This window comes from Poeciliopsis prolifica, unplaced genomic scaffold (assembly GCF_027474105.1).
Source record: "Poeciliopsis prolifica strain line A6 unplaced genomic scaffold, Auburn_PproV2 SCAFFOLD044, whole genome shotgun sequence".
NCBI lineage: Eukaryota > Metazoa > Chordata > Actinopteri > Cyprinodontiformes > Poeciliidae > Poeciliopsis > Poeciliopsis prolifica.
In genome coordinates, this window is record NW_026562419.1 from 3,818,592 (window position 1) to 3,837,013 (window position 18,422).

General features: G+C 46.9%; 2 protein-coding genes across 2 annotated transcripts; one reads left to right on the forward strand and one right to left on the reverse strand.

Annotated features, from left to right (window-relative positions):
- Positions 1-3,022: 3,022 nt before the first annotated feature.
- Positions 3,023-6,328, reverse strand: LOC129376701 (hepatitis A virus cellular receptor 2-like). Its single transcript, XM_055056293.1, has 3 exons — positions 6,238-6,328; positions 4,926-5,264; positions 3,023-3,823 (listed from the first exon to the last, which is right to left on the reverse strand). Exons 1-3 carry the CDS (start codon positions 6,299-6,301, stop codon positions 3,711-3,713), a joined length of 516 nt encoding a protein of 171 aa, XP_054912268.1. The 5' UTR covers positions 6,302-6,328; the 3' UTR covers positions 3,023-3,710.
- A 4,414-nt stretch (positions 6,329-10,742) lies between these two features.
- LOC129376518 (uncharacterized) lies at positions 10,743-15,452 on the forward strand. The gene is made up of 7 exons (XM_055056126.1): positions 10,743-10,941; positions 11,016-11,258; positions 11,330-11,506; positions 11,587-11,667; positions 13,755-13,844; positions 14,497-14,565; positions 15,253-15,452. Exons 1-7 carry the CDS (start codon positions 10,743-10,745, stop codon positions 15,297-15,299), a joined length of 906 nt encoding a protein of 301 aa, XP_054912101.1. The 3' UTR covers positions 15,300-15,452.
- Positions 15,453-18,422: the final 2,970 nt, after the last annotated feature.

An 18,422-nucleotide genomic window follows, 5' to 3' on the forward strand; every position in this document is an offset into this window, starting at 1 on the left:
TCATCCATGTGGTTTTAATTACGCTTCTCACTTAAGAGAAACACAGAAATTGTGTTACTTCAACATTAGTGAAATATTGATGTCTCAGCATGACTTTAGTCCTCTGGTCCTGGAAAGGTTCTGCTGCTGGTAGGAGGCCCACTGAAGAACCAAGGGTCAGAGGTCAGAATGATCTCTAGTTTCCAGCTGAAAGAACTGAAGATGATTCTAGATCTATAACTCTAGATATATAACTTGATTGCTCCAGAACCGGACCAGAACCAGAACAAGCAGGAAATCAAATGCTTTGATTTTCACACATTTTCCTGAGAATTTTAGTTATGATGTAAATATTTCATCTTTCATCAGTTTCTCTGTTTCTGCCTGAGTTTCACTCAACAGCAGATTTTAATTGACATAAATCTGCTATCAATTAAATGATTAAATCTAAATAATGTAAAAACTGGATGGATTTGTTTTAGTGTTCAGATGTTTTGGGTAAATGACGTCTGAAGGTCCGACTGCTCCAGACATCACTGATGAGAAACGACTTGAGACTTTTCAAACGGAACCAGAACGCAGTAGAAACCACAAGAGGTGATGAAGAGGATGAGGTGATGAAGAGGATGAGGTGATGAAGAGGAGGACGTGATGAAGATGATGAGGTGATGAAGATGAGGAGGTGATGAAGATGATGAGGTGATGAAGAGGAGGAGGTGATGAAGAGGATGAGGTGATGAAGATGATGAGGTGATGAAGAGGATGAGGTGATGAAGATGATGAGGTGATGAAGAGGAGGACGTGATGAAGATGAGGAGGTGATGAAGAGGAGGACGTGATGAAGATGAGGAGGTGATGAAGATGATGAGGTGATGAAGAGGAGGAGGTGATGAGAGGATGAGGTGATGAAGAGGATGAGGTGATGAAGAGGAGGACGTGATGAAGATGATGAGGTGATGAAGATGAGGAGGTGATGAAGATGATGAGGTGATGAAGATGATGAGGTGATGAAGATGAGGAGGTGATGAAGATGATGAGGTGATGAAGAGGATGAGGTGATGAAGAGGAGGAGGTGATGAAGATGATGAGGTGATGAAGATGATGAGGTGATGAAGATGAGGAGGTGATGAAGATGATGAGGTGATGAAGAGGATGAGGTGATGAAGAGGAGGAGGTGATGAAGATGATGAGGTGATGAAGATGAGGAGGTGATGAAGATGAGGAGGTGATGAAGATGATGAGGTGATGAAGAGGAGGAGGTGATGAAGATGATGAGGTGATGAAGAGGAGGGTGATGAAGAGGAGGAGGTGATGAAGAGGAGGAGGTGATGAAGATGATGAGGTGATGAAGATGAGGAGGTGATGAAGATGACTGGAGGAGCAGCAGTTTCTGCTGCTCTGGTCTAAAATGTGTTTTTGCTGATTCACCAAATTGTTGCTTTTGTTCAGGAAATTCCCTGGAAAGGTGGATGAATGACTGATGAACACATGAATTCATGCAGGCAGCAGCAGGAGGAGCTTCAGGGGAAACCAGCTGATTCAACATGTTCGGTGAACTCTGACCTTCTGGAGAAACAGCAGGACGTCGTCATGGAAACTAAATACTTTCAGGTTGAATTAATATTAAGATTTTAATTGATATCAGAGCAAAACATGATAATAAATCAATAACCTGCTGCAGAGAAAAGCACTGAGATGTTTCTGCAACAAACAGATCAAAGAGTTTTATGTCAGAAAACAATAAAGAGGGAAACAGCAGAAACATTAAATATAAATATGTCTCTGTGTCCCAGTGTCCCAGTGTCTCTGTGTCCCAGTGTCTCCAGTGTCTCTGTGTTCCAGTGTCCCTGTGTCCCAGTGTCTCGTGTCCCAGTGTCTCTGTGTCCCAGTGTCTCCAGTGTCTCTGTGTCCCAGTGTCCCTGTGTCCCAGTGTCCCTGTGTCCCAGTGTCCCTGTGTCCCAGTGTCTCCAGTGTCCCAGTGTCTCCAGTGTCTCTGTGTCCCAGTGTCTCTGTGTCCCAGTGTATCCAGTGTCCCAGTGTCTCCAGTGTCTCTGTGTCCCAGTGCCCTGTGTCCCAGTGTCTCTGTGTCCCAGTGTCTCTGTGTCCCAGTGTCCCAGTGTCCCAGTGTCTCTGTGTCCCAGTGTCTCTGTGTCCCAGTGTCTCCAGTGTCTCTGTGTCTCCAGTGTCTCTGTGTCCCAGTGCCCTGTGTCCCAGTGTCTCTGTGTCTCCAGTGTCTCTGTGTCTCCAGTGTCTCTGTGTCCCAGTGTCTCTGTGTCTCCAGTGTCTCTGTGTCTCCAGTGTCTCTGTGTCCCAGTGTCTCTGTGTCCCAGTGTCTCCAGTGTCTGAACACAGTCTGTCCTGCTGCATCAACTTTGGTTTGATTTGATACAAACAACATAAAGAAACTCGACAAACGTTTTATCAAAACAATTCATTCAGAAATGAACAAAAATTTAATTTCTTTAACTTGAGAATCACAAATAAAAACTTTGACACCATTAAACATCAGCAGGCCTGAAAACTGGACAATAAACTACAGAAAAGCATCATTACATAAGCATTTTATTGACATTTATTTAATGAAAAAAGATTTGCAAGCTACATTACTCTAAACATGCAAAACATTTTAAAGTAAGAAACTAAATAGAGGTAAATAGAAACAACTAATAACACCAAAAATGTCAAAAATAACAAAACTCAAACAAGATCCCAGCAGATGATCCCATGACTGCAGAAATAATGATTTTAGTGCCTGAATTAGCTTTAATTCCTTTATTCCCATTAAAATGTCTGAAAATAAACAGTAGCTCTATGTGCTCAATATGAAGAAATGAATTAAAATTAATTTGGATGTAAAAGTCAGTAATTAATTTTCATCTTAAGCATTTTAACAAAGCTGCAGTTCACACTCCTCACCACTAGGTGGTGGTAATGCACACTAAGTAGCTGTGATCTGAGGAAGAAAACCACTTCCTGTTGAAGGACTGACTGGGTCAAAGTCCAGTCCTGGAGGGTCAGTGTCCTGTGACCTTTACCCCTCTGCTGCATCACCTGGACAGAAAATGAGGTCATCAAGGTTCTGCAGATCCGATCCACACTGGAGCATCTTGTACCTGTGGCTCATCTAAAACCTGCAGGGATTTGACTTTTTCTGCAGGTTTATTTCAGGTTTCTGTGTCTCTGAGTCTCCATGTTGTCCTGTCTTCCCCTCGACTGTTCCCTGATGTGTCTCGTTCCCTGATGTGTCCCGTTCCCTGATTACTTCCTGTGTATTTAATGTAACCTGCTTCCCTGTGTCCCTCTGTGTCTCTGTCAGGGCCTGGTCGTCTCTGGTCGTCTCTGGTCGTCTCTGTCGTTCTGTTTCCTGTTGCTGGATGTTTATTAGTTGCTCTCAGTGTTTAATCTGTTTAATCTGCCTGGATTATGGATTCATATTTTCATCTTTAAATCTCCGTTTATTCTCTGGATCTGCTGCTTCTGCCTCAACCTCTCATGACCTTGAGGACTGGAGTTTGACCCCTGTGATCCAGCTGACTCAAACCTGCTCCTCTTTGTCCCTCCTGCAGGAAGTGTGGGAATGTGACCTCTGACCTCTGACACATCCATGTGTGGCGTGAACCCAGTGACCAAGCAATCTAATCCAATCAAAGGGCTTTTAAAATTGATAATTGAAATTCAGTGATGATATGTTTTTCCTCCTCTAAATGATTTCAGAACCACCTGAACCCAAATCAGTCTCTAAAGAGGAGAAGAAGAAGAATGGTGAGTCCGATCAGCGGTCCAGAAGGTCCAGAAGGTCCAGAAGGTCCAGCTTTGCTTCCTCTGCCTGTAATCATCCTGGACTCTGTGGAGGAGAACCAGCAGTGAGACCTCTGACCTCTGACCTCTGTCAGGTACACACAGGAAGCAGCAGCAGCTGACTAAATGCTGACTCAGCTCAGTTCCTGCTTGTTCAACCACATGATCTCTGACTCTGTTTCTATCAGGCTGAGAAGTTTCTGGAGCTGCTCAGGTTCCCTGACCTCCGTCCTCCATCTTTAACCAAGACCTGAAATGGACCTGCTGAACACGACTAACTGGTCTGGACCGGTCGGGTCATCAGGAGCAGTGGACAGGTTCTGTCCTCATGCTTCATCTGATGGACCACAATCAGTCTCTCATTGAGGTGATGAGGACTGGAAACATGAAAACCAATCAGGACTTGGTGAACTCTGACCTCTGACCCTGAACGTGACTCACTTCCTGTCTGATGTCCCTCCTGGTTCCAGACGATGTGATGCTGTTTGTATCTGTGAGTTAAACTGGGCTGAAACCCAGAGCTCCCAGTTTCCTGCTCTGTTTCCACTGAGCAACAGAACCGGACCAAGGGGTCAGAGGTCAGCTGGTTCCGATCCAGAAGGATCTGCCTGGATGAACCAGCAGCCATTTAGTGTTTCCTCTTTGGCTCATGATGTGGAGAAATGACCTGAACTGCATCTCAGAGTGAACTCTGTGACCTCTGACCTCAGGCTGATGACCAACACAGAGCAGAGACATGAGGCAGTGAGACATGAGGCAGTGAGACATGAGACAATGAGACATGAGGCAGTGAGACATGAGACAATGAGACATGAGGCAGTGAGACATGAGACAATGAGACATGAGGCAGTGAGACATAAGACAGTGAGACTTGATAAATTAGACATTGAGACAGTGAGAAATGAGACATGAGACAGTGAGACATGAGACATTAGACAACATCTAACCCTGGGAGTGCAACCCGGACTGGTTCTCTTACTCCTTATTCTCAGTAGAATAAAGACTAAACATCAGATTAAGAGATTATCTAATCTCCAGTTTTGGATGAAGATTATCTGAAGATCTTAGAAACTGTGATTCCTGCAGGAAGCTGCAGAGACAGACAGACAGACAGACAGACTGACAGACAGACAGACTGACTGACTCACCTCCAGCTACCTCCAGGTTGATGATGCAGTCGGGTTCTGAGTTCATATCTGCTCCTCTATGAACGACTCGACATTTATATGTTCCTCTGTCTGCAGCCGTCGGGTTCCTCAGAACCAGAGACACGTCTCCGCCCTGCATCCGTCTGTCCTGCAGATCCACTCGGCCCTTAAAAGATGAATCCTGTTGATCTGTGACAAACTGGGAACTTCTGAACAGAAGAACCCGATAGGAACCCAGACCGTCCCGGGTCCAGTCCACTACTATGATTGGTCTGCTGTCTGCAGCCCGACATGGGAGAACGACGTTCTGTCCAGGTTTTGCTCTGATGCTGATCTGATCTGAAGGAGAGAAAAAGAAACTACAGATCAGATTCTGGTCTCTGGATTCACCAACAGAACCTCAGATCAATAATCTGGTTACAGAACCTTTAATGGTCTGGTTCTGCTCAGCTGTTCTGGACTGGAAAGCAGTGAGAGCATCAAACTCATTCAACACAAATTAAACCAAATTAACTCAAAGTTCAGGTTCAGATGATCTCATTGGTTGCCTGTTAAATGTGAAAGTAATAAATCCAGTTAATAAACAAAAATGATTTTCATCTCCAGCAGCAGAGAAACCTGATCCAGACGGGGTCAAAGTTCAGTTTGTTCACTGGCCTCCTGGAACACAATCAGTAACGTTTCAGTGATTCTAGTTTTTAGTTTTGAGTGAATTTCTGGTTTCATTCTTTAAATCGTCTTCAGGTTCAGTGAAGTTCTGCTGTCTCTGGTTTCTTTACTGAAATATAATCACTTTAGTTTTATTCTCTCTGTTTTCCAATCAAAACCAAAAACAGAATGAAATAAAACCGTTGGCGTCGCCTCACCTCTCCCCTTCACAATAAGAGCGTGCAGTTGGGTGTGAAATAAATACTTTGATTAGGCCAAACTGCCACCATTAAAGGAAAATTACAGATAATGTTCTGCCTTGTCTTTGTTCTGATGGATCCATCTGCATTAAACTCAGAGTTAAACTAAAACATGTGAATAATAATGATTTTCCTGTTATTTCTTCTTTTATCTAGTTATTTATCATGAACTTATTGATCTGTCATGTTTGTTCTGCTCCAGTTGGTGAATAAAAATGATCAGCAGTTTTTCCAGCGTTGAACAAAATCAAGCAACAAAAGAAAAGAAACAGCAGCAGGAACAAACTGGAGGATCCTGAAACTTTACACCAAAACATCAACATTAAGCTGGTTAGTGAGTTTCTAACATGGTTTAGCTGGTTAGTGAGTTACTAACATGGTTTAGCTGGTTAGTTGGAACTTACCAGAAAACGAGTAACGAACGTATGAAACCAGAACCAAGAGCAGGAGCTGCGGTAAAGACGCCATGAGGAGCGAAGAGAGAAGAAAACATCGTTTATGTGATCTGTGTGTTGGAACCGGATCATGTCTGAACACGCAGATCCGGTTCCCTGAACCTGATCGTGTTCAGACATGATCAGGTTCAGATTCCTGTTCTTCCTCATTTCAAATTAAACTGCTGCTTCAAGATGTCAGGATTATTTCAGTCTAAAATAAAACCTGAAAAGCTCATTTCTCTACATGAATCTTTTTCGAGTATTTTGTAGGTGATGCATAAGGTCAGAGGTTAAAACATCAGATTAAACCAGAATAACAGAGAGAGAGAGAGAGAGAGAGAGAGAGAGAGAGACTGGTCCAACCTGCACAGGGTTTATTATTTACTGAAGTTATTTTATTCATTCACAGCAAAAGAGATCAAATTATCGGAAAAATTAACAACCTCTTTATGTTATTGGCAAAATCAAAAATGACTTTATTATGTATTTAATTTATGATTAAATCCAAAATGAAATACATGAACTAAGAGCAATTACAGCTTCCTACAGGATCCGTTCTCTATTTTAGGTGTTGGAGTTTGGTCCTGGTTGTTCTTGTGGAAAATCATAAACAGAAACAAACATTTCGAAATAAATGGATCCGCCCTCCTCCAACAGGTCCATTCCTGCTGCAGCTGCTGCAGGAAGATTGCTGCAGCAGCTTGAACCACTGCGCCCTCCTGTCACAGCACGGAGTCTCCTGGTCACAGCAGGGGGTCTCCTGGTCACAGCAGGGGGTCTCTGGGTCACAGCAGGGGGTCTCTGGGTCACAGCAGGGGGTCTCTGGGTCACAGCAGGGAGTCTCTGGGTCACAGCAGGGGGTCTCTGGGTCACAGCAGGGGGTCTCTGGGTCACAGCAGGGGGTCTCCTGGTCACAGCAGGGGGTCTCCTGTCACAGCAGGGAGTCTCTGGGTCACAGCAGGGGGTCTCTGGGTCACAGCAGGGGGTCTCTGGGTCACAGCAGGGGGTCTCCTGGTCACAGCAGGGAGTCTCCTGTCACAGCAGGGGGTCTCTGGGTCACAGCAGGGAGTCTCTGGGTCACAGCAGGGAGTCTCTGGGTCACAGCAGGGGTCTCTGGGTCACAGCAGGGGGTCTCTGGGTCACAGCAGGGAGTCTCTGGGTCACAGCAGGGGGTCTCCTGGTCACAGCAGGGAGTCTCCTGTCACAGCAGGGGGTCTCCTGGTCACAGCAGGGAGTCTCCTGTCACAGCAGGGGGTCTCTGGGTCACAGCAGGGAGTCTCCTGGTCACAGCAGGGAGTCTCCTGTCACAGCAGGGGGTCTCTGGGTCACAGCAGGGGTCTCTGGGTCACAGCAGGGGGTCTCCTGGTCACAGCAGGGGGTCTCTGGGTCACAGCAGGGGGTCTCTGGGTCACAGCAGGGGGTCTCTGGGTCACAGCAGGGGGTCTCTGGGTCACAGCAGGGGGTCTCCTGGTCACAGCAGGGAGTCTCCTGTCACAGCAGGGGGTCTCTGGGTCACAGCAGGGAGTCTCTGGGTCACAGCAGGGGGTCTCTGGGTCACAGCAGGGGGTCTCTGGGTCACAGCAGGGGGTCTCCTGGTCACAGCAGGGGGTCTCTGGGTCACAGCAGGGGGTCTCTGGGTCACAGCAGGGGGTCTCCTGGTCACAGCAGGGAGTCTCCTGTCACAGCAGGGGGTCTCTGGGTCACAGCAGGGAGTCTCTGGGTCACAGCAGGGAGTCTCTGGGTCACAGCAGGGGGTCTCTGGGTCACAGCAGGGGGTCTCTGGGTCACAGCAGGGAGTCTCTGGGTCACAGCAGGGGGTCTCCTGGTCACAGCAGGGAGTCTCCTGTCACAGCAGGGGGTCTCCTGGTCACAGCAGGGAGTCTCCTGTCACAGCAGGGGGTCTCTGGGTCACAGCAGGGAGTCTCCTGGTCACAGCAGGGAGTCTCCTGTCACAGCAGGGGGTCTCTGGGTCACAGCAGGGGTCTCTGGGTCACAGCAGGGGGTCTCCTGGTCACAGCAGGGGGTCTCTGGGTCACAGCAGGGGGTCTCTGGGTCACAGCAGGGGGTCTCTGGGTCACAGCAGGGGGTCTCTGGGTCACAGCAGGGAGTCTCTGGGTCACAGCAGGGAGTCTGCTGGTCACAGCAGGGAGTCTCCTGTCACAGCAGGGGGTCTCTGGGTCACAGCAGGGGGTCTCTGGGTCACAGCAGGGAGTCTCTGGGTCACAGCAGGGGGTCTCTGGGTCACAGCAGGGGGTCTCTGGGTCACAGCAGGGGGTCTCTGGGTCACAGCAGGGGGTCTCTGGGTCACAGCAGGGGGTCTCTGGGTCACAGCAGGGAGTCTCCTGGTCACAGCAGGGAGTCTCCTGTCACAGCAGGGGGTCTCTGGGTCACAGCAGGGGGTCTCTGGGTCACAGCAGGGAGTCTCTGGGTCACAGCAGGGGGTCTCTGGGTCACAGCAGGGAGTCTCTGGGTCACAGCAGGGAGTCTCTGGGTCACAGCAGGGGTCTCTGGGTCACAGCAGGGGGTCTCTGGGTCACAGCAGGGAGTCTCTGGGTCACAGCAGGGGTCTCTGGGTCACAGCAGGGGGTCTCCTGGTCACAGCAGGGGGTCTCTGGGTCACAGCAGGGGGTCTCCTGGTCACAGCAGGGAGTCTCCTGTCACAGCAGGGGGTCTCTGGGTCACAGCAGGGAGTCTCTGGGTCACAGCAGGGAGTCTCCTGTCACAGCAGGGTCTCTGGGTCACAGCAGGGGGTCTCTGGGTCACAGCAGGGGGTCTCTGGGTCACAGCAGGGAGTCTCTGGGTCACAGCAGGGGGTCTCCTGGTCACAGCAGGGGGTCTCTGGGTCACAGCAGGGGGTCTCCTGGTCACAGCAGGGAGTCTCCTGTCACAGCAGGGGGTCTCTGGGTCACAGCAGGGGGTCTCTGGGTCACAGCAGGGAGTCTCTGGGTCACAGCAGGGGGTCTCCTGGTCACAGCAGGGGGTCTCTGGGTCACAGCAGGGGGTCTCTGGGTCACAGCAGGGTGTCTCTGGGTCACAGCAGGGGGTCTCCTGGTCACAGCAGGGGGTCTCTGGGTCACAGCAGGGGGTGTCTGGGTCACAGCAGGGAGTCTCTGGGTCACAGCAGGGGGTCTCTGGGTCACAGCAGGGGGTCTCCTGGTCACAGCAGGGGGTCTCCTGTCACAGCAGGGGGTCTCTGGGTCACAGCAGGGGGTCTCTGGGTCACAGCAGGGGGTCTCCTGGTCACAGCAGGGGGTCTCCTGTCACAGCAGGGGGTCTCTGGGTCACAGCAGGGAGTCTCTGGGTCACAGCAGGGGGTCTCCTGGTCACAGCAGGGGGTCTCCTGGTCACAGCAGGGGGTCTCTGGGTCACAGCAGGGGGTCTCCTGGTCACAGCAGGGAGTCTCCTGTCACAGCAGGGAGTCTCTGGGTCACAGCAGGGAGTCTCCTGTCACAGCAGGGGGTCTCTGGGTCACAGCAGGGGGTCTCCTGGTCACAGCAGGGGGTCTCTGGGTCACAGCAGGGAGGATCAAGGGAGGATCAATCTGAGATCATTTACTTCAGTATTTCCAACCATAATGTAGTTAAGCAGTAATTAATTCAACACTAGATGGCGCTGATGTTCTGTACAGATTAAGTTACATCAGTTTCTGTCTTCACTAATATTAATGCATCATTCATGATCATCCTGGAGGTTTTTATTTGTTCAATCTCCACTAAATAAACTGATTTTCTGTCTGAAGCTGTTTCTGCAGCAGGTGCTGCTGCCTCACCTGCTGCAGCAGGTCTCAGGCTGAAGCAGCAGCTCAGCATCAGCAGAGCAGGAAGTGAGCAGCCAGCAGCCGGAGGCTCAGAGGAAGAGGGCGGACTGAGCCGGGCTCACCAGCACCGACCCAAACGGGTCAACGCTCTGAGGAGACATGGAGGAAACATCTGCTAGACGTCTGCTGGGTGAGAAACTGTCTGCACTTCTGCTTTGGTTCTGCTGGTTCTGATGGTTCTGATGGTTAAAACTGAGTCCAAACGCAGCAGGACTTTAGACAGGAACAGGAAATGTGTGTCAGACCTTCACAGATCATGAGATGAGGATCAGAAACGTCCTGATTCGTTCATCTGAATTCATTTCTCCTCAGAGTTCTTTGTCCTGCTGAGCTGCTCCACAAACTCAGGTCAGTTTTTCCTCCTGCAGCATCAGGAACTGATTATCAGAGACCATCAGTTTGGATCGATTGATCATCATGTGACCAATCAATATTTACACTCTATTCTGACATCTATAAGTAATTAGAAGATGCTGTTAATGAAGCATATCAGAGTATTTACAGATAATCATGTTATTTTCCAGTCCTCCCAGTTCGTCTGACTGTGAGTCCCAGCAGATCCCAGTTCATTGAAGGAGAATCAGTGACTCTGATCTGTGAGGATGAAAACAGATCAGCTGGATGGACAGTGAGGAGAAACACCAGCACAAGAAACATGACTCAGTGTAAAGATGGATGGGGAGAAGCTGATGGTTCTACCTGCAACCTGACCTACATCCTCCCATTAGATACTGGTCTGTACTGGTGTGAGTCTGGATCCTCCAACAGCAGCAGCAGCAGCAGCAGCAGCAGCTGCAGCAGCAGCAGCATCAGCAGCAGCAGCAGCAGCTGCAGCATCCAGCTCTCTGTCTCTGGTAAGATCAGACTGTGGAGTTAGTGTTGCTGTGTGGAAATGGATGAAATGCTGTAGTTTTCTCTGTGTTGAAAGGATCAGTGATCCTGCAGAGTCCTGTCCTCCCTGTGATGGAGGGAGATGACGTCACTCTGAGCTGCAGAGCAAGGAATCCAACCCACAACCTCCCAGCTGCTTTCTATAAAGATGGCTCCTTCATTGGTGATGGATCAGCAGGCAGCATGACCCTCCTCCATGTTTCCAGCTCTGATGAAGGCCTCTATAAATGTAGCATCAGCGGTTCTGGAGAGTCTCCATCCAGCAGGGTCTCTGTCAAAGGTCAGAGGTCAGCAGCTTCTCTGTCTCGTCATCAGGAGACAAGAAGTAAATGATTCTCTGGTTCATTTCAGGGAGAGTCTCCTCCACTCCTCCTTCCTCCACCTTTCCTCCCAGTTCCCAGTCTCCGGTGGATTCTTCCTCTCCCAGTCTTCCTCCTCCTCTTCCTCTCTGTCTCGGTCTCGTCTTCATCTTCGTCTTCGTCTTCCTGGTTCTGCTGCTGAAATGTTTTGTCAAGAGGAAACATGAAGGTAAACATCAGAGATTTTCTTGATGAGTTTTTATTTCAGATGTTGTCAGATTGTGATTTCAGGTTTCTTGTTGTTTTCAGCTGATGAAGATGAAGATGAAGATCTGTCCCACAGTGATGATGCGTCACAAACACGACTGCAGCCAATCAGATGCAGCAAAGGTTCAGTCTTACAGTTATTAGTGTTTTATTTTTATCAATCAGATGAAAATCTTAGAAAGTTTTGATGTTTGTATTTTCATTTTTTTAGAAATGTTTGTTTCAGTTTCTGATTTTCCACAAGAACAACCAGGACCCAGCTCTGATGACACTGTGATGACGTCACAGTGACGCCGTGATGACGTCATCATGACGCCATGGTGTCTGCAGGTCGTTGTGCTTCAGTATTTGTTGTGTTTCCAGTCTACATTCTGTCACGCTGCAGCTTAGATTCAGATCCACAAACAGAAATGATCCAGTTGTATCCGTGCAGCACCAGGATGGTTTGGGTTTAATCCGTCCTGAATACTCCTGACCATAAATATGGACCGGACCTGACTGGACCGGACCAGACCGGACCTGACCGGACCGGACCGGACCGGACCGGACCAGACCGGACCGGACCGGACCGGACCTGACCGGACCGGACCGGACCGGACCGCTCAGTGGACCAGAACCCTGAACCAGTGTAACTTACTGATCCACCCTCTAGTGTGGAAATGTCTCCTCACTGGGAGGTTCTGGAGGGTTTGGTTCTGAGGCGTGTGGTCGGGTTCCCCTCGACCCACTTCAGGCTCCTGGGGGTATCAGCTCTCTGTGTCGGTCCAGAGCAGAACAACTGGACCCCCTGCGGGTTTTGGGTTGGTGTTTCTCCTGTTGAGTCAGAAGGTTCTGATGGTTCTAACTCACTGTCCAGACGATCCAAACCGGGTCGGTTCTGCAGTCAGAGATGATTCCTCTGGTCCCCTTCAGTTCTGATGGATCCGGATCCATTGCATTCAGACAGTCTGGTTCCTGGTGGTACCAGCTGGTACAGGAGAATCACATCTGGAAGGTTTACTGGGTTCTGGATCGGGTCGGGAGTCTGAATGGACCGGGTTCGGATCCTCTGCAGTCGGACCTGGAGACCGATGCTGAACCCTGGAGGTTCTGAAGATGGACCAGAGGTTCTCATCTGATGTTCTGGAAACGGTTTAATGTCTCTGAACCGGACTCAGAGTTCTGCTGGGCCTCAGTGGGTCCTGGATGGTACCGGGTGCTGGATGGTACCGGGTTCTGGATGGTACCGGGTTCTGGATGGTACCGGGTTCTGGATGGTACCGGGTCTTCTCGGTCCTCTGTGGAAGCAGCAGAACCTGAGCTCTGGGTCGTGAGCGGGCAGCAGGAGAACTTCCTGGTTCACCAACGGCAGCATGGAGGAGCATCCAGGCTCGATGATGGACCAGAGGTTCTGCTGACGAGGTTCCAGAACCAGTCAGAGGTTCTGGTTCTGGTTGGACTCCACCAGATGATGGTGAACACCAGGAGGTTAATCTGTTAGGTTCAGACAGATGGGACTGGATCCCATGAGGAGGTCAGAGGTCAGAGGTCAGATCTTTCCCTCCTCATGGTTTAGGTCTTTATGATTTTCTCTCTGTCTTTATGTTTTATGCTGAAGTGATTTAAATCTCAGAGCTGAGATGATTTTCTCCTCATGTTGAGTCAGGAATCGTCTGTCATGTTTTGGTCGTATTGATTCATTCAACAGGAGGAAGACGAGTGGCTTTGACACCCAGACTGACGTAGTGACAGTTTCACCACAGTGTGAAGAAGACAGAGGGAGAAATCAATGAAATGTTTGATCCTGTGATGAATTATTGATGATGATGTTGATCACTGATCAATGAGGACGATCAGAGGAAACTATTGATGATGATTTTGGTTCAGTTAGAGACGGTGTGTGTGTGTGTGTGTGTGTGTGTGTGTGTGTGTGTGTGTGTGTGTGTGTGTGTGTGTGTGTGTGTGTGTGTGTGTGTGTGTGTGTGTGTGTGTGAGGCCTCTGGTTTCCTGTTTAATCTTCAGAAACTCTGCCAGCCTGCAGCAGCTGCTGCTCCTCTGCGGCTGCAGCAGCTGCTGCAGCTCTGCTCTCGTTTCCTCTGGTTTCATCTCAGCCTGAAACCTGCTGCCTCCTCAGATCAACCAGAGGAGCCAGAGGCTGCAGCAGGCAGAGCTGCTTGCTTTGTGTTTCTGGAGCCGCTGCAGTGACATCATGTGTGTGTTTTACTGACCAGACGGCGACCGGGCTTCGGTTTACTCTGCAGTGAGGATGGAGAACCGAGACGGACAGCAGAGCAGCAGAGAGGAGGAAGACGAGCTCAGAGGTTCACATCCTGCATCACAATCTGAACTTCACTTTAATCCAGACTTCCAGCTTTAAATCTGTTTAAACTCATATAAAGCACAGCAGCAGCTTGGAGCTGTGGATTCCTCTGACCTTTGACCTGGATGAGTCACAGTGACATCACTGTTTCTGTCTTTACCAGAAGTTGATCTTTGTGTTTTTTTCTTCTGCTCCACATAATCATCTGATAAAGTTTTACTGGTTTCTGCCGACAATAGAGAGAAACTTCCTGTTAAAACCTTTAATTGTCTCTGAGTGAAGATCAGATCAAACATGGAGCTTCATCATGTTTATAATAAATATTAATAGACAGGAAGCAGCTCTGCTGGCTCCTTATAGACTTTACATTCTTCAGGTTGAATCTTTAAAGTTTAAACAGTTTTCCTCTCTGGTTCTGATGCTGTTTCATCATTTTTTCTCCTTCACTTTCTGACTGTTGTGATCTGTAACCATGGCAACGGGGTGTTTACCAGAACAGCTGATTCAATCCTGAGGATTTGAATATAAAGGAGCAGAAGATGGATCATTTCCTGACTCCAGCAAACAACAGCATAAACACTGATACTGAGCAGATTTACTGTCTGATGTTCCTCTGTAATCTGCACCACTAATCTGAGTTAATCTCATTACAGAGAACGAATCGTCTGCTGTTTATTCATATGTTAGAAAAGGAAACGCAGAGAGAGTCAACAGGACTGAAGGTAGAAACACACACACACTGATACACACACACACACACACTGATACACACACATACACACACACACACACACTGATACACACACACACACTGATACACACACACACAAACACACGCACACATCATCTGACAACTTTCATTTCAATCCATCCATTATCCGGTCATCCTTCTCCCTAACGGGTCGGGAGTTGCTGGTTCCTCTCCAGCTGCGTTCCAGGCGAGAGGCGGGGTCACCTGGACAGGTCACCTGGATGGGTCGCCAGTCTGTCGCAGGGCAACACAGAGAGACAAACAGGACAAACAACCATGTACACACACACACCTAAGGAGAATCTGGGAAGGCCAATCAACCTGACAGTCATGTATTTGGACTGTGGGAGGAACCCGGAGAACCCGGAGAGAACCCAGCATGCTGTGCAGAAAGATCCCGGGCCGGGAATCGAACCAGGACCTTCTTGCTGCAAGGCAACAGCGCTACCCACTGCTCCACTGTGCAGCCTACTTTCATTTCAGTCATTCAGTAAAATCTAATCTAATCTCAGATAATCTGTCAGATTTCTCAGATTAATAATCCTAAAATCTCCCAGTTTGAATGTTAAAAGTTGCAGCAGCTTCAGTTCCTGCAGGTTTTCCAGTAGAGATCAAACATCAGCATCATTATTAATACAGAGATGATTTCTGTTTCCAGATCCGCAGCCAGAGATCAGCTACTCTTCTCTCCTGATCCACCAGTGACATCCGTCCACCGGACCCGGTCTGTCCACCGGACCCGGTCCGGTTTAACTGGTCCGTCTCCCAGCTAACTGGACTGGACTGTCTTCATGTTGGTTTATGATCTGGTTTCTTACAATGTGACATTTATTCAGAGTTTTATCAATATTTTAATGTAAAAATCGCATTGCTTCATAAAACCTGTCAGTATTTTTAAATGTTGTTTTTTTAATAAAAGTTTTTTCTTTTTCAGAAATAATATTTCCAGATTTATTTTGGTGTTTTTATTGTTTTAAGCTTCTTATAAACTAAATTATCTTCTGTGGGACGTTTATTAAAGCAGAATAAACATAATAAATATATAATCTGAACTTTATAAACTAGTTTTCTGACATATAATTTGTATGTTTATATCATAAAGCAGAGACAGATTCCACTTTCCTCCACCAGGGGGCAGAGTTTTAATATTTATCAGTTACTTATCTAAAAACTGAAACTTTATCCCACACATCTGTGTAAAATCTATTTCAATATGATTATTTTCCTCCAGTGAATAAATCTGGAACATAAAAACAGATTCTATAATAAAGTCAGAAATCTGCTGCATTATTTATCTGAAGGTGAACTGGGAGCTTTTCAACCTGAACCAGTTCAGTCAGTAATCAGAGGATTCTGTACCATCCACCGCCAGCAGGGGGCAGAGTTGAGTCATGAATTCAGTGAAGAAGTGATGTTCAGTGTAAAATGTTATATTTCTGTATTGAGATGTAATATTGAGAGGCTTTATTTTATTTTCTGTCAGAAACTGTTTTAGAAATCAAATAAACTTTTCTTTATGAACTGAAGGCTCTGAGTCACTGGGGGTTTCCGCTCAGGTTTGAACATCGACCTCCTGCTGGGTTACAGTAAATGGGTCGAGCTGTTTTCTCTGGATCTGGAGGGACTTCAGGCTCCTGTTCTCAAACCGCAGCAGCAGTGAAGGCCCCGCTTTACCTGCCTGCTGTTTTCAGTATGCAGACGACTCATATAGCTCTAGATCTATCTCTAGATCTAACTCTAGAGTTATCTCTAGATCTAGATCTAGAGATAACTCTAGAGATATTTCTAGAGCTGACTCGTGGGGATTTTCCACTGAGGGTTAACATCCAGTTTCTGCTGATTTCCAGTAAATAGAACTGGTTTCAGTTTGGAGGACTTCACCAGGATTCATGATAAAGATCAAACCTCACAGCTTGTTTTCCATCTCAGGGCGTCTGATGTCTGGCTTTCAAGAAAAGGCCTGTTGAGATATTTGTTTTGCCATTTATTTCTTACATTTAAAGGACAAAAAGTATTATTTACTGTTAAATAAACCAGAAAACTTTCAGAAAACTGCAAAAATGCTGAAACACTGAGTTCCTGGACATTCCTCCATTTTTATTGAGTTCTGTATGGAAGAAGTCTGGGCTTCATTAATGATTCACCACATGAACACGACGAGCTGCAGCCACCGAGAAAACAGAGAAACCAGAGAAAACAGAGAAAACAGAGAAAACAGAAAACGGAGAAACGCTTTACTGGAGGATCCCACCCAGGACTCACTGATCTGAACTCAGCCGTTTAATTCATTAAATTAATTCAATCTAAACGTTTAAAAGTCAACCACCAGCCTTCAGCCTCATGTTTGTTTCAAGGTTCAGATTCATTTTAAGTTAACTTTATTTCTAAGGTAAGAAGTTAAAGGAGGAAGGAAGTGGATCATTGCAGCTCAGCTTTTAGTGCTGATGCGACATATTCTATGAGTTTATTAAGCCATAATGTTGTCATCATGACTTAATAATGATGACATCATTAGCAGTCAGTTCCCTGCCGTGTTTGAACTGACTGCTCATGATTATGATCATGTCATATTCTCTGGTTTGGCTCAGATTCCATTTAAACCCAGAAAATGATCCAAACACAACAAACCTACTGACAGAATCAGCCAAGAGCCTGAAAATGAATTCATTCATCCAACCATAACAGAAAAGTAAAGCTAGGCTACATTCTCCATATGAACAGCATCTAAATCACAAAGTGATCTTCCCAGTGTAAGCCGGTTGTAGATGACTACAGGAAGTGAAGATGAGCAGAAGCTGGCTGCAGCCTGAGCTCATTTGGGCCGATGGATCCGGGTGTGTTGGACCAGCGGAGGATCTAAACGCTGCAGAGATCCAGTCATCAGTGCAGCTTGTCTGATTCCCAGGTTTCCTCTGATCACCAACATGTCAGCTTTGCACAGTTTTTAAAACTGTCTTCAATGTTTGTCTTATTGTGAGCAAACATCAGATTAGAGATGAGTTCATGCATTAATGTTCAACTACAAGAAAATCATCGCTTAGTGATCAGTTTGATGTCATCAATAGATCAATAGGTTCCTCTGCTTTCTGACAAACTAACAGATGATGTTGAACGATAAGTTTAGTTTAGTTATTAAAATAAAACAAAACTGTGTTTACTCTGAGCAACATAAGTTTCACAAATCCAGGGTGAAAGGTCACATGACCAGACGCTGGAGGTCAACGGCGTCACAAACCCGAACAAGAGCAAGTCAGTAAAATACTTTCATAAAACATATTCTGAGCATATTCCCAGTGTCTTCTCCTGATCTATGAAGATAATCGTCTCCATTCATTTTTTAGTCATGGGAAGCTGCTGCTAGCATAGCACACAGTTAGCGCTATGCTAGTGTCTTTAGCTTTGCTGTTTGTTCTGCATGTCCTGCTGTTTATACATGATGATGATTCTGATCTCTGCCACTAACACAACCAACATCAAATATAATAATTCATAAAATCATGTTAGGGAGGAACAAGGCTGAACTGCATGCTCTTATTTTGAAACAGGAGTTAGATTTAAAACATCTCCAGATAAAGTTTCAGCTAAAATCATTTCTTGTTTTATTCAGTTAAATCATAAAGTGAGAACAATTATCATCCACTGACTGCATCCAGAGAATATTAGGAGTTTTAATGGAAACATGAAAACATTCAACATTTATTCACATTAAACAACCAGACAGGAGAAAAGCTTTTCTAAAATAACATACAGTGAAATATTAATGCAGTTTTATATCATCTGCAGAGTGAAATGTTTGGTCTGCAGCCTCACTGTGTTTTCTGATCTCTC

What these genes read in the sequence shown, in the direction of transcription:
- LOC129376701 (XM_055056293.1), bottom strand. Translation starts at nt 6,301, where the DNA reads ATGGCGTCTTTACCGCAGCTCCTGCTCTTGGTTCTGGTTTCATACGTT. An exon ending in CGTTCGTTACTCGTTTTCTG is followed by an intron (nt 5,265 to 6,237) that starts GTAAGTTCCAAC and finishes TCTCTCCTTCAG; the next exon opens with ATCAGATCAGCATCAGAGCA. An exon ending in CAACCTGGAGGTAGCTGGAG is followed by an intron (nt 3,824 to 4,925) that starts GTGAGTCAGTCA and finishes TCTCCTCCACAG; the next exon opens with AGTCCAGGATGATTACAGGC.
- LOC129376518 (XM_055056126.1), top strand. Translation starts at nt 10,743, where the DNA reads ATGACTCAGTGTAAAGATGGATGGGGAGAAGCTGATGGTTCTACCTGC. An exon ending in TGTCAAGAGGAAACATGAAG is followed by an intron (nt 11,507 to 11,586) that starts GTAAACATCAGA and finishes TGTTGTTTTCAG; the next exon opens with CTGATGAAGATGAAGATGAA. An exon ending in GAGAGTCAACAGGACTGAAG is followed by an intron (nt 14,566 to 15,252) that starts GTAGAAACACAC and finishes TTCTGTTTCCAG; the next exon opens with ATCCGCAGCCAGAGATCAGC.